Raw genomic sequence first — 14924 nt, 5'->3', positions numbered from 1 at the left:
GGGGGGGCTGGGAATCGAACCCGGGTCGCAGCGGTGAGAGTCCTGCACCCTAACCACTAGACCACCAGAGGCCCCCTTTAATATTTATGCAATCACAAAAAAAGCATTTTGTCAAAAGCTGAGGAAGAGAATTTTATTTAAAAATTGTTGACTGAGAAACAAGAGCAGTAACTCATTGTCAGAAGATCCTCCTAGCATATTCAACTTCCATGACTCAAGTAGAACTGTGACTGTCAACACAGACACCTTGGCTGAGTTTAAAATGAGAGAATAAGGTTTTCTTTTGATCGTCCTATGTGGGGCCCATCTTATTAAGCTATATCTCACCAGTAGCTGATTAACTCCTGAAAATTCTTTTTCTGTAGAATGCCTTCATCTCATAGAAACTGACTGCAGAATTATGAAGCCTGTTTATTGGCATTTTGGGTAAAGTACCCTACAGCCTCTAGCGTATTCAAAACACAGTCATTAAAGAGCATTTGCTGATATATTTCAAAGAAAGCACATCTGATCCCAAGATTTGTTTATGTTTGCCTACCACTTCCCAAATTCACAGTTTTCTGTATTTAATAAAATTTAATTCATAAAAATACCCTACCACAAATATGGGGAGAGGAGGTACAATGAAATTTTTCTGATTTTCTGATCGAAGTGTGGGTCCCTCCACCTACAGTATTTCCAATAAACTGTTTTGTACATAAATGTGCAGAGTTGAGAGGAATGAAGCAAGGAGCTAGGGCACTGTGGATCAAGCTCATAGAAGGAAATAAACTAGGAGAAGAGGGAGCCCCAAATAGAAAAGCACGTGCTATGAAAAAAATACAGTTAAATCACATGTTTTTGTAGCATGTGGAATGGTCCAACAGTGAAGTGGCTCCTGCAACATGTAGGAGACGTATTTGACAATGGAAAAATAAATTCAACTCCACTTTTTCAATCAAATTGAATCAGCTTCCCAAGTTTTAAAAGATCTCTTTTAGACATAAGTGACGTCTAGAAGATGCACATTTGTATCCTGATGAAAAGAGGAAATGTAAATTAAAAAATCAAACTATCAAGGAAATAAACTGCAAAGCCACTACAAATAATGATAAATAGCTCAGCACAGACAAAAAGCATGATAATAAATGAAGTTAAACATTCACTTGAATGCTTTAGACAACATACAAACATTGCCAGGCAATAGTCATTCAATATTATTAGACAAATATTATTGGTGTATCCAAAGTCCAAAGGAGGTTCATGATGAATGAACAAGCTGATAGGAGCAGTGGAATCCAGAAACTGCAGCTCCACTGTGACTGCCTTTTAGTCCACAGTTCCAGAAAAGAAGGTACCAGAAAGACACTGAAGAATCTGTTACAGCAATTTTAAAGAAAAGAAAAACAAACAAACAAACAAGCAAAAAACCAAAACAAATGAACCCCCAACAGAGAAACCAAAACCCAACAACAAAACCCAAACAAAAAAAAACCTACAAAAAAAACTAAAACAAGAAAAAAAAGAAAGAAGAAAAAGGAAGTTTAAACAAAAATCAGAGAGAAAATTACAACTGATAGATTTTGATATGCAAGCACACACTTTATATATAATCACAGTAGATCATACATATGGAGGACTTGCACTTCAATTCCTTTTTCCCTCATGCACTTCTAATACACTAAAGCATATGTAAAACACAAACCATATGTGAAAAATAAGACTACTTTATGGATTTTCAAATTGGACTGTGACAGACTAGCTATTTTTGAACCTCCTTCCTTCATGTTATTAGGCTGTAATAATGTTTTTATATACATTTTTTCACTGGATAAGTGCCTTAAAAATTTTAAGATGCCTTTTCTGTTTATATTTTCTTATCTGACATATACTAATGTATTCATATGCTAAATTCTTTACTTATTATTAGTGATTATATGTCAGTTCATCCTCCAATACAGAAATGCTCAGTGTCAAGTCACACAGCTCTTAGAAACTGAGTTAGGAAGATCTATTTCCAAACCGAAAATTACAAAAACTTAAAGAGTTAACCCACAGAGGTGTTGTTGGAGAGTATACTGAAGCCAGTATAATATCGTTCTTTGACTACAAAATTGATCCAATGCATTACGGTACTAAGTGTAGGATTTTGAATGAAAAAATTTTCTCCTGTGCATTTAAAAACAGTTTATGTTTAAACTTACAAGCATACATAGGTGATACAAATCTCCCTGCAAGGAAATCAATGCAGTATATGACTTTGGTACTATATTGATGCATAACAATGCCTTTATTAGTACTAGTAATACTAGGATTTGATATTTTCTCTGTTTTTCTATGGTGTCAAATCTAGGGGATATTTTGTAAGTAAAGCCATTTTTCCAACTTAGATGTTACCATCAGAGTTGTTCCTGTGGGACACACTTAGCTGCTACCAGGCAAATAGAATAGGAATTCCTGAGTAATTCCTAAAACAAATCTACAACACATTTTGTCAGACCAGTGCAATCACTACTGATCTGACTAGAAAAAAAATCAGCTTAAAATTCTAACAGCATGACCTTAAAGTTCCAAGCCCTTTTTAATCAGTAGCAATTGTTGAATCATCTACTAACTCCATATGGGAATACAGTATATATTACATATGCTGGTTTGCATAGAGTTCTGAAATATCTCCCTTATAAGGCTTTCTACTTTATTTTCACAATGCAAAATATTCATTCTTAAGCTAATATATTGTTTCCAATTTTGGCCTCCCTATGTAATCACTTAGCACTGTATCTTTTGCCAGTTTTGAGATGTATAAAGACAAAGATCTTTTTTCAATTAAAAGGTAATATTTAATTAAACACTCAAAGAAGCCATGGTGATACAAAGACCATGACAGCACACTATTAGTAAGATCTTTACATCCCAAAACACTGACACTTGTTGATCCTGGAATTGACACAATTTGATCAATGGCCCCAAGTAATGTCATATGACTGAGTCAATACCTAAAATTTTTCCTGTAATTACCATGTTAGTTTACACATTCTATTGTTGTTGTTTGTAGCATAATAAAACTTAATGCCCCTAAGACAAACCAAAGTCTGATGCTAGATAGCACTGACACTATATATGGCCAGATTTCAGTCTTGCATTGGTGCAGATCTCATGGTAGGGGCCATGGCTCACATGAGTGATGGATAATTTTAAACTTTACCATGTATTGTACAATAGTAGTAACAGTGTGCTGGGTCTGGCTGAGATCACAGAATCACAGAATCATGAAGGTTGGAAGAGACCTCAAGGATCACCTAGTCCAACTATCAACCCAGCACCACCATAATCACCTCAACCATATCCCCAAGTGCCACATCCATATGCCTCTTGAACACTCCAGAGCAACTCCCTGGGCAACTTATTCCAATGCTTAGCCACTCTTTAAGTGAAATGTTTTTTTCTAATGTCTAATCTGCACCTACCTGGTGCAACTTAAGGCCATTTCCTCTGGTCCTTTCACTTGAGATATGGCAGAAGAGACTGACCCCCACCTCACTACAATCTCCTTTTAGGTAGTTGTAGAGAGCAGTGATGTTCCCTCCTGAGCCTTCTTTTCTCCAGATTAAACACCCCCAACTCCCTCCTCATCAGACTTGTGCTCCAGAGCCATCAACAGCACTGTTGCTTTTCTCTGGACATGCTCCAACACCTACCTCAATGTCCTTTTTGAAGTTAGGGGCCCAAAACTGAACACAGTACTCCAGGTGCAGTCTCATAGTGCCAAGTACAGCAGCACTATCATTTCCCTACAGCAGGACAATCACTTCCCTAGTTCTGCTGGACTCACTATGCTTGGTACAGGCCAAGATGCCACTGGCCTTCCTTGGCCTCCTGGCACTGCTGGCTCATGTTCAGCCACTGTCAACCAGCACCCTCAAGTCTGTTTCTGCTGAGATCTCAAGACACTCTTCCCTAAACCTGTAGCATTATTGCACAGAAATGGTGTGACCCAAGGGCAGGACCCAGCCCTTCGATGTATTGAACCTCATACTATTGGCCTCGGTCCATGAATCCAGCCTGCCCACATGTTCCTGTCCTCCAGAAGATCAACATTCCCACCAAACTTGGTGTCATACGTAGAGTGACTGAGGACACCCTCAATCCCCTAGTCCAGATTAACATATTAGTTAACATATTAAACAGAACTGGCTACAGTAATGAGCCCTGGGGAACACCCACGAGTGACAGGCCACCAGCTGGATGCAACTCCATTTTACCACCCCTCTCTGGGCCCAGCCGTCCATCCAGCTTTTCACCCAGTGAACAGTGCACCTGCCCAAGATGTAGGTTGCGTATTTCTCCATGAGAATGCTGTGGGAGATGGTGTCCAGCATTTTACTGAAGTCTAGATAGACAACATCCACAGCCTTTCCCCCATCTACTAAGTGGGTCACTTAGACATAGAAGAAGATCAGGTTCGTCAAGCAGGATCTGTCTTTTGTAAACCCCTGCTGGCTGTGCCTGATCCCCAGGTTTTCCTGCATGTGCTCTGTGATGGCACTCAGGGTGATCTGCGCTGTGACTTTCCATGGAACTGAGGTCAGGCTGACAGTCTTGTAGTTCCCTGGTTCCTCCTTCCCACCCTTCCTGTAGATGGGCATTACACTTGCTAATTTCCAGTCCACTGGGTTAACCGGGATTGGGTGGTAAATGACTGGAAGTGAGTTGGCAGGCTCTTTTGCCAGCTTCCTCATTGCTTTTGGGTGTGGGCCCACAGACTTGTTGGTGTCTAACTGGCATAGCAGCTCACTAACCATTTTCTCCTGGATTACTGGGGCTTCACTCAGCTCCCTATGACTAACTTCAAACTCTGGGAGCTGGGTAGCCTGAGGACAACTGGTTTTGGTATTAAAGAGTGAGGTAAAGAAGGCATTAAGTATATCAGTCTTCTCCTTATTCCCTAATGCTACGTTACTTGCTGCATCCAGCAGAGGCTGGAGAGTCTCCTTAGCCCTCCTTCTGCTGCCAATGTATTTACAGAAACTTTTTTTGTCATATTTAACCACAGTGACCAAAGTAAGTTTCAATTTGGCTTTGGCCCCTTTAATTTTCTCCCTACATACCTCACAACATCTGGTAGTCCCCCTGAAGTTACCTACACATCCTTCCAGAGGTGATACCTTCTCTTTTTATCCCTGAGTTCAAGCCTAAATTCTCTGTTTAACAAGGCCAGTCTTTTTCCCCACTGGCTTGTCATACAGCAAATGGAGATGTAGTTAATCATCTTCTAGCAGCTTGTATGGTGCAGTGTTTGGGATCTGTAACTAAACCAGTGTTGATAACACACCAGTCATTGCTGGGCAGCACTGGCACAACATCAGGACCTTCTGTTTTCCCACTCTGTCACCTCAGCAAGTGGGCTGGGGATGCACTCAACACAGGGAGGGAACACAGTTGGGACAGCTGACCCAGGTGACCAAAGGAACATTTCATACCATACAGTATTTTGCTCAACAATAAAAACTGAGGGGATGGTGATATGTCTGTCAGGTGGCCACTGCTCAGAGACTGGGTATTGACCTACATCTCTTGGGGTTTTATTCCCATTTCCTTCCCTTATTAAACTCCTTATCCACACACAAGTTTTCTCACTTTTGCTCTTCCTATTGTCTCCCTAGTCTCACTGAGGGAAGGGAGTGAGCAGGGAATGTACAAACAACCATGTAGTAAAGTTTAGCTGCTGGCCAGGGTCAACCAATCACAAATGTATAGAAGAGTATAATATACAGAACAATTCTATAGATAGTATTTTGTGTGTAGTTCAATGTGAAAGTGCTTTTAGATACAAGTAATGCATTCTTAGGAACTCACCTGTTTTGTAAATTAGAGTAGTACATGGATGTGGCCCAGAGCATTAAACCAAAAAAGAAGTGGAAAATCTTTTCTGATACAACGTTAGTTTCCTAAAGAAACAAAAGGATTGTGAAGATGTAGCTGTTTGTGAACAAGATCTGAATTCACAGAACTGAATGCTGAGCTTAAAGAACTGTATTTTGTGGTAGAACAGTTATTGCCGGCCTAAGGTTAGGGCAGATCCTAGTGATGCAAAAGGCTGAGAAAACATTACTGCCCCAAATACCTCATAATCAACAAGACAAAACAGAATGAATGGACAAAATGACACAAAGAGATGATGTCATACAGCTGAAATAAGAATTCAATGAAAATATAGTTATTTGTTCCTTACTGTCCCTCAAAAAATGACTTTTAAAATACTTTTGGTAATAATGTTTAAACTGATCTCACAGCATGATTCAAAACTCTTATTTAGTAATTTAATTTTTAATATATGTTATTTAATATATATTTATATATGTTATTTAAATTACCTCAGCTAGCTCCTTCACTTGAAAAAACACATCTTCTAGGCATAAACTTTTTTTTTTATCAGAAAAAGGACAAGAGTGTACACAAGAAATAAAGATAGACCACTGCAATAGACTTGTCTGGCCAAGGGTTATAACATGTACCATTCTGATCCATGGGAATGAGTCAGCCTCAGGAGGCTGACTTAATTCTTACGATCCCCAGAGATCACATGTGATTTTAGAGACTCCAGTAGATGCCTTCTAAGTAGAGTGTAAAGATGTACAGGATGTATAGACCAGTCTTACCTTCCTCCGCCAAGCTCAGTATTCAGTGACCAAGAGTTCTATTACCAAATATTAAAGTGCTAATATCATCACTTTACCAATGTCACACAGGTCACATTTATAATGTGGTGAGTTGGTTTTATTTACCTATCTGCAGTTACAGTTTCTCAGGTAGTTCTAAAATTTATGAACATCCATATTCAAACTATGTGTCTCAGCTCTTTACTTTTGCATATCTGGAGGAATTAAGATAGGATTAAAGAAACAAGCTGTTGAATGTGTTAAATCACCCCAAAAATCAAAAAGATAATACATGCTGTAAAGCTAGGTATCAGACTGACATATATGACTTAAAATAAACAGTCCTATGTTGATTGGCACTGAGAATAGTGTTCACAACTTCACAGAGATAAGTGGAAGATGAAAGCATGCATCGTGTGGAAGAAATGTCTCACCTGATGACCTGTAAGAATTTCATTACACATAAAAATTGAAAAATTGCAGTATGTATGTAAAAAAATAACGTGATATTGTAGTTGCATCTACAACGTGATTTTCCACATCAATTAATACAGGCAAACCTGAACACACATGAGCATAACTAAGGATTCAACAGGCAAGATCTGAAAAATTAATTGAAGTAATTTAAAATATTACCAGCCTCTTCGACCCTAACTCCAGTTTGCAGTCCAACATCCCAGCCCAACCTTGCCTTCTCCATGGCTCTGAGCTATGGATGACAGACTGTGAACTAGAAAACGTGAATTCAGTAACATTCCAAACCCAACTATCACAAGAACATCTGCAAAAGTGTAGACAAATTTGCACAGTATTGTTTTTCAACTACTAAAACTAAACCACAGATTCTCTGTCAAAACCCTAGAGTCATGAAGTATAAAAGGGGCATGACGATTTCAGTATTTGCACACAAAATGTAGGTTCCTGGCACTTAGAACTGCAGACCCCAAAAACCCAGTTAAAATGGTATAAGGATAATAAGGTACAATGACAGAAATTAGTAACTGTGTTGCATAAAATTTGATAATCAGGCAAGATTTGAATTTGTATAACTATGCTGGCTTAAGTTCTGTTATTCCTCCTCGCCCTTATGAGAACAGAGGAGTGAAAGTCTCCCTTGGCTGGCTTCCCATTTCTCCAAAATACCTTTGCTACCAATCTCATCCCACACACTCTATCAAAACATCATTCCTTCTGGATTCAAACGATTGAAAACAAAGGTTTCTTTATAATCATTTATTTCTGAGTACAAAATTGAGAATGTCCTTTTAACTGCATTTTCTTAACCATCTCCAGGTGCAGGAAACGACAGGGAAGAATACTGAAAATATTTCAACCTATATTTTATATTTATAAGAAAAAGAAATTGAATACACTGTGCTATGTTCTAAAAAATAGTTCAATTTATTTACAAATGCATAGAGAAAAGTGACTTTAGTCATGAACAGTTTTTAATTTTAGATTGTCTTCAAAACAAAGCATATTTAAACAACAGCAGTGGACTTACTCTGGCCAATTACAATGTATTTTATATTTCAGTTGAAAAGTATACAATATATACTTAAGAGTATACATACTCATTTTAAAATTCACTTTGTAAATAAAAATTAAGGGGGTTTGTATTACTGGTCAGCTTTTTCTCTTTTTCTTTTCTAATCCTCTTTTGATAACTGTTTAGCCATCACACTTTATTTTATGCCTGAAATCTTGTCTTAAAAATATGTTTCTTCTCATAGTGTTCTTTGTCATCATGGTTAGGCTTCGCAAATGAAGATTTAGGAAGGCTCTATCCACGTTTGTTACAAGCACGCTGGTGCCTTATGAGGCCAATACGAGACAGACATATCCAATTGCAAGTGTTCTTTGCAGTATCTTTAGATACAACAAAGTCCATCTTATTGCTAGATATCTCATTTACAGAACATACAGTGGGTACTGTAAGTATATATGAGGGACATATGGTCATATATAATTTTACAGCTTTAGAGTTATCTAATCTCTCCTGTACGCTAAGCTTTAAGACTGTTAAAAACTTAAATTGTAGACCCAAATGTTTTCAGACTGATGCTGGTTTTTAACTTTCAGTAAATACTCCATAGTTTTCATTGTACTGTTGCTAAATTTTCAGCACAATTACCATGTTTTGTGACCCATAACAGGGAAAAAAATAATAGTTTTCATTATAGCAGAGAATGAGTTGAAATACGTATAATCAGCATGGGATGACGGGCAGAATATTTCTGTCAAAATATATTGGTTTCTCAAATTCAGCACAGTTGTACTGGACATAGCAAAAAAAGATATTTAGGGCAGACCAAGAAATACTGAGGTGAAGCAACACTCCAAAGGTCACATAGCAGGTCAGTGACCAAGATGTGAAGAGCACTGTGATTTCCTGACACTCAGTTCAGTGTCTTAATTTATGCAATCTTTCTGCAGAAACACACAAAAAACTATAAGAACTATAAATCAGATGCTCTGTGTAAGACCACTGCACTGCTGAAACAAATGTGTCTGAAACCTAATTTAAGAGCTCAGCTCTGGCATTAAACTCTTAAAAAAATGGTTAAAAGATAAAACTTATCAACTGTGCTTTCTAAAAATACTGTAATTTTATGATTCTGTCCTCCTAGAGCTCTTCTCTGTAGCTCTCTTGGCATTTACCTTGCGGAATCTCCTTAAGTCCTAACTTTCTGAACTACTGTGGAGACTTCACATGACTCTGTATATGAGTACTTTCTGTTCACCCTCCTTCAGCTCTCTTTCTTAGCAATCTGGTCAACATACATTACACAATTATATCTACATGAACACTTAAGTACATAATTACTGGAGACCTTTCTCCTCCTTTCCAAGTTTTGCTGCTTTTCCTGTTATTTTGCCAAAAGGCTATCCAACCACTTCAAGCCCAGAGCCTTTAGCATGTACTCATATGTCCATTCCTCAAGTATTCCAGTTACCCCTTTTTCCAGTCAACATTGTTTTCTGTCTTTTAGACACCAAACTGGTTACTACCTCTAAAACTCGCATCTTTCTATGTCCAACAGAGAGCTGAGTCAGAGCTTTAAAAAGAAGTCTCTCCAATCCATTTAAAGGAATCCCAGGTGGATCTAGACCCTTTCAAGAAGTGCAGTGCAGAGTCTCCAGGTAGCTCCCAGATGATCCTGCTTGTCTCATTCTCTGTTAAACTTAGGTGGATTTTTTCCTTGAGGCTGAAAAGGAATTTTTTTTGCAAGTTGGTTAAAACCATTTCCTGTTCAGCTCAAGTTTGTTGGATCTGTTCACACACTATCTACCATTACAGAGTTATGGTCTGTGAGAATGGTGCTCATGCACTGTAAGAAAAATGAAAATAGCACTAATATGAACAAAATCACCTATGCAAGTCAGACATGCATAAACTTTCCATGAGACATACATGCGCAACTACAAAAACCTGACATACCTTAAAATTTCATTACATAGATTGAATAATTTAAATCAACATCACTAAATCCTTGAGTTATATAAAAAGTAGGGTATAAAAACATTCAATATATTTTAAGCTACATCTGTTATGGTCTTTACCTATCATAGTCAAAAACCAAAGTCAAGTCCTATCCTTCTAAGTCTAAGGAGCAAAGAAAAAGTAGAGTAAGAAAAAGCTTTTCAAAACCTTTCTCTTTATTCTTCCTTTTTATTTATCAAGATTTTATCCACTAAGACATCTACATTATATTTTGTTCCTGGCACACTGTATGCATCACTAACCATATGCCTTCTGTAAACTGTAAGAATTCATTCACTTCATTCATTAAAATTCACAAGGCCTATTATTCTGTTTACAGTCTAATAGATATTCACTGTCACTATTCAGGCCTCTGATTCAATTTGCCTAAATCCCAGATGCAGAGTAATCCTGATGGAGATTAGCTTAATTTATCACCAATTTCTTCTCAGAACCAAGAAAGGTTGGTATTTCATAATAAAAGCTGTGTTTCTCCCTTTTTCCTGAAGTAGCACACATAGTGAAAAAAGAAGCAATAAATGCCTGATTTTTTTTTAATGGTGATATTTTCTCAGTTACACAGATTTTGCTTTGCATATAGAACACCACCTTTTAAGGTGTGTATTCTGCAAATAAGACTACTGATTCTCATCATATTGGAACACATCCCTGAAACCAAGTATTATCTTGATTCTGACTGAACACAGATTGGCAGACTTATCTTCTACTCCACACAATACAAAATAATTACTCTGGGTATACTTTTCTGGGTAAAGTGTTGACAGTTTGGAGTGTAATAAATGAAATATACTTATCTTTTGGCTTTCAAGTGTTCCCAGTGGGGAAAATTTTCTAGCAACTTGAAGTCATATTAAAGGTGTCCACTTCCAAATCAAAACTGACAGTGCTGATTTATATGATACTATCTGCTGTTGTTTGTAAAATGTCCCCGTGACTCACTAAAGAAACCTTTATTTGGTCAAACAACACTGCCAGTTACTAAATTTTACAACTACCTATGATGCAGTTGTTTTTTTTTTTCAGATAAATAAACAAATGGTTATTGTGCATCTGATCTGGGTAGCCATATAAAAAAATATGTTCTGCATATCCTGGGCCTGCAAGGAACTGGAGCAGTAGTACTGTCATGGTTTGAGAATACATTCAGCAACAGAAATGCTCTATGAAGAATATTTCTTACTGGCCCACCATAACTGGAGAATTCTGAGAGTCCCCTGCAAGGATTTCCATCTATCCAAAGAACTGACTCTCTGGCTGGCAGTACAGGCACTAGCAGTGCACTTCTGTTGCTCTCATGTTATAAAGGAGCTGACAAAACCCAACAGAATATTTCCCAAATATTCATGCCTCCCAACCCAACTACCAATTATGTATAATTTTTTAATTTTCTTTTTTTTTAGATAAAGAGCAAATAGGACATCATCTGCATATGGTCATTCTGAGAAGAACATGTTTCCTAGCAATGCTCTACCTTCACCAACATAGAACTACTCAAGAGAAATAGACAATGATGGTAAACAACAGGAATTTGCCAAATAAAGGAAATTTTTAATGTGAAAGTGGCCAGTCATGAATTACTTATTCTTTGCAACAGGAAGAAATTTCATGTAACATTTTCAATTAGCACTGACAGTAAGGGCAGTACCAGCATCTCTAGCCTGTAAGCCTGTCCCTGTTCTGACTCTCTGTGGTACACAAAAGCTGGTGTTCTGGGTTTTCAAAAGGTTAACTGAATTTTCATGAATTAGCTCACAACTGACCCATATAACACCTATGATGACATTTCCTAAATGGAGTAGGGAGGAAGCTTCCTAAGGCAGAAATGAGCAATGAGGCTCATTCAGGGGTGGAACTTTTTAACAGAAGTGTTAACTTACCTATTACCTACAGCCCAAGATAGCAGTGAGAAATAGTTGTGCCAAAACAGATGCCAGTATTCAAGATAAACTGCAGGAAGGTAAGCGAGACTGACATATATTGGGATATAAGGTAAACTGACTGAATGGTAAACAACTGTCAGAACATTACTTGGCCAAGCAGAGGTGAAGTAAGTCCTTTGACACATGTGGCTGCCCACAGCTGTATGTCAAACAACAGAGAGAGGGGGAAATGCACCTAGCTTAAGCCCTGCTCTCAGTAGCCAAAATGAGGGCATATGTCTTAAGAGGGTGAGGGCTAGATCCCCACGTAGATCCATTAAGCTTGCCAAGTAAACTGCTGTGGGTCTTGATTTTGGCAGTCAATTTCTATTAGATGGTTGTACTGGAGACCTATCAAGAACAATGCCAGAACATACCAGATGTGCACTGTGCTGCAGTTAGTATCCTCTGTAGAAAGCACACAAGTCCCAAATGACAGAGGCACTATCTAAGTAAGAAATGCACTTAGATAATTTCGAAGCATTCAGCTGCCATCACCTATTTATTACAGCCAGAGCTGAATATAGATGCCTAATCAAAACATCTTCCTCAAGGTCAGAAAAGCTCTGATATTCTCATACTCAGGTGGTGTCATCACTGCAGATTAACCTTTCAAAACGAGTTTTGCTCATGTACAAGTTGAATGGGACAGACAACGCTATTGAGTCTTGAGCTTACAAGGTCTCTAACAGAAACATACAGTCAAAATCTAGCTAAGCAAAAAAACCCAAACTACATTAATGTAGGAAAACAGAATTCATGCAGAATTTTGGACAGTTTCATAGCAAACTAACACACTGTACCAAATTTTCAATAGACATCCAGTGAAGCATTCTAATAGTAGTTTTTTAACTTTATCCAATGGCTGTTTTCTGCATGAGTTCTCAGAGGTACAGCAAACACAACAAAGAACATTTTGCTCCAGTTGCTGTTCTGTACATAACTGGCAAGATCCACCTGATAGTGATCTGATAGTGCAACACATGTTATAGAAAATCCTGAACAATGATAGACCATAGAAATTGAGTGAATGACTCAAAGAGAATTTATGGTGCTGATGGAATGTAGATGGGATAAAAATGTGCAGCTTAAAAAAGGTATCTGAAGTATTGTCAGAACCACCTGGTCTCTTGTACAGGTAGTTTGCATTCTTCTGTAATTAAAATTTTTCACTGACCCTAGTTAACATTATACTTACAGCCTTACTTTCATTATTATTTTGCAGTCTTCATAAATGCCATGGACAAATTTTATCAGGATTTGAATTTTGTGATAATACTTAATAATCAAGATTAGCTGTGATCTTTACAAAACTCTAAAGACACCTATATTTTAAGGTTTACTTTTCAGATCAAATGCATGGGCTATTTTTAATCCATTTAACATATTATTGCCATTGCATAGCATACATTTTTTATCTGAACATCTTAATAGTAGGTCAGACATCTTAAAAAACAGTATACTAAAATTAATAGTAACCTTTATCAACTGCCTTTTACCACCTTCCAGAAAATAAATCAGATTTATTCAATGAAATTTAGTTTCCATAAAAGCATTCTAAGAAGTATAACCATAATCTTATGCTTTAATATTTTAATAATTGAATTTCATATCAGATTTTCAGTATTTTACCCAGAAATGAGGTTAGGCTAATGAACCTAAAATACTGCCTTTTCTGAATATTGATTCAATAGTATCCTTCTTTTAGATTCAAGGCAGTGTTGTAACATATATACCCTAACTTTGAATATTTATTCAAAAGGAGGACCAGCAAGAGAATTAACCAGCAAACTTGTTAGCTATAAAAATTCTCAATTCAAGAATACTATTTTTTTTAATAAAATGTTTAAAATCTTCCCTTGGCTACTAAAAGACTGGGGATATTGTAATATCTTCATATAACATTAGCCTACTTCATTCCAGACACAGAAAAGAAATATTCATGCAAGACCTCTACCTTTATACAGTTACAGATTTTTTTTATCTAATAGAGATTGTATGCACCCTGTAATAGCTACCTTATTAATAGTACATTTTTAAATACTGCCCGTTTATTATTGTTCTTGTCTTGCTACCCACAGATATCTTCTTGATTTCTTTAGTCTCTTCTCCATCCTTTATAGTCTATTATTGCTCATATTTTCAGGTTATTATCTATAAATCATTTCCAATTCCTTTATATTGCCTTTTTATTTCTAAATATTTTGTTAACTTTCCTATTAAGCTGAAATAGATATTTATAAGGAGCTACTCTCTAATTATGGAACTGTGGTTTTTTTGGTTACTTAATAAACTGTTGCACTCCAAAATTTCTATTCATATTTCCTACTAGCCTATATCTTCCTCATACAGCTTTGGAGAAATGAACTGCTCTGAATCAACCTATTTTAGATGCCCTGTTAGTTCCCACTGAAAGCACTTCAGGACATAACATCTGATCCCTATACCATGCTCCCACAAAAATAAGTCAAATAATTACTTACAACGTATTGGATACAGCAATTTTGTTTGCAATTATTTCTTCCATGATTTTTGGAAACTATTAAATAGATGCTACAATTTAGCTCTTTTATTTCATTGCATAAGTGTCCTAAATTGGAGTGCCCACAGCAATGCAACTTTTTACTGTATATTGCAAATATGGGCTCAATTAGTAACTCATCATAATGTGATTCAGTTATGTACACTGTACTTGTACCAGAAACCACTCCCCCAGGTTTTTTTACTTAGTATCTTGTCCCAGATGGATTCAAGATCCTGTGGTTCTGTGTTATAAATAACTCTAAAAGCCAGTAACACTGTCCGGTATAAACAAAAAGAGTCACACTCTCTTCTCTGAAGTTCCTCTGTTGTCTTATTAAT

General features: G+C 37.0%; 1 protein-coding gene across 26 annotated transcripts in view; it reads right to left on the bottom strand.

The window, feature by feature from the left end:
• CNTLN (centlein) overlaps positions 1–14924 on the bottom strand; it is a 272029-nt gene that overhangs the window by 15531 nt on the left and 241574 nt on the right. The window contains exon 24 of one of the 26 annotated variants that reach the window (XM_017806142.1): positions 5836–5927. The exons of the other annotated variants lie outside the window; for them this stretch is intronic. Coding sequence (XP_017661631.1) covers positions 5836–5927 — 92 coding nt within the window. The remainder of the gene's footprint in view (positions 1–5835; positions 5928–14924) is intronic. 26 annotated transcript variants of the gene reach the window in all.

This window comes from Lepidothrix coronata, unplaced genomic scaffold, assembly GCF_001604755.1.
Source record: "Lepidothrix coronata isolate B3197 unplaced genomic scaffold, Lepidothrix_coronata-1.0 Scaffold14, whole genome shotgun sequence".
Classification (NCBI taxonomy): Eukaryota; Metazoa; Chordata; class Aves; order Passeriformes; family Pipridae; genus Lepidothrix; species Lepidothrix coronata.
This window is presented reverse-complemented; position numbering and strand designations above follow the sequence as displayed.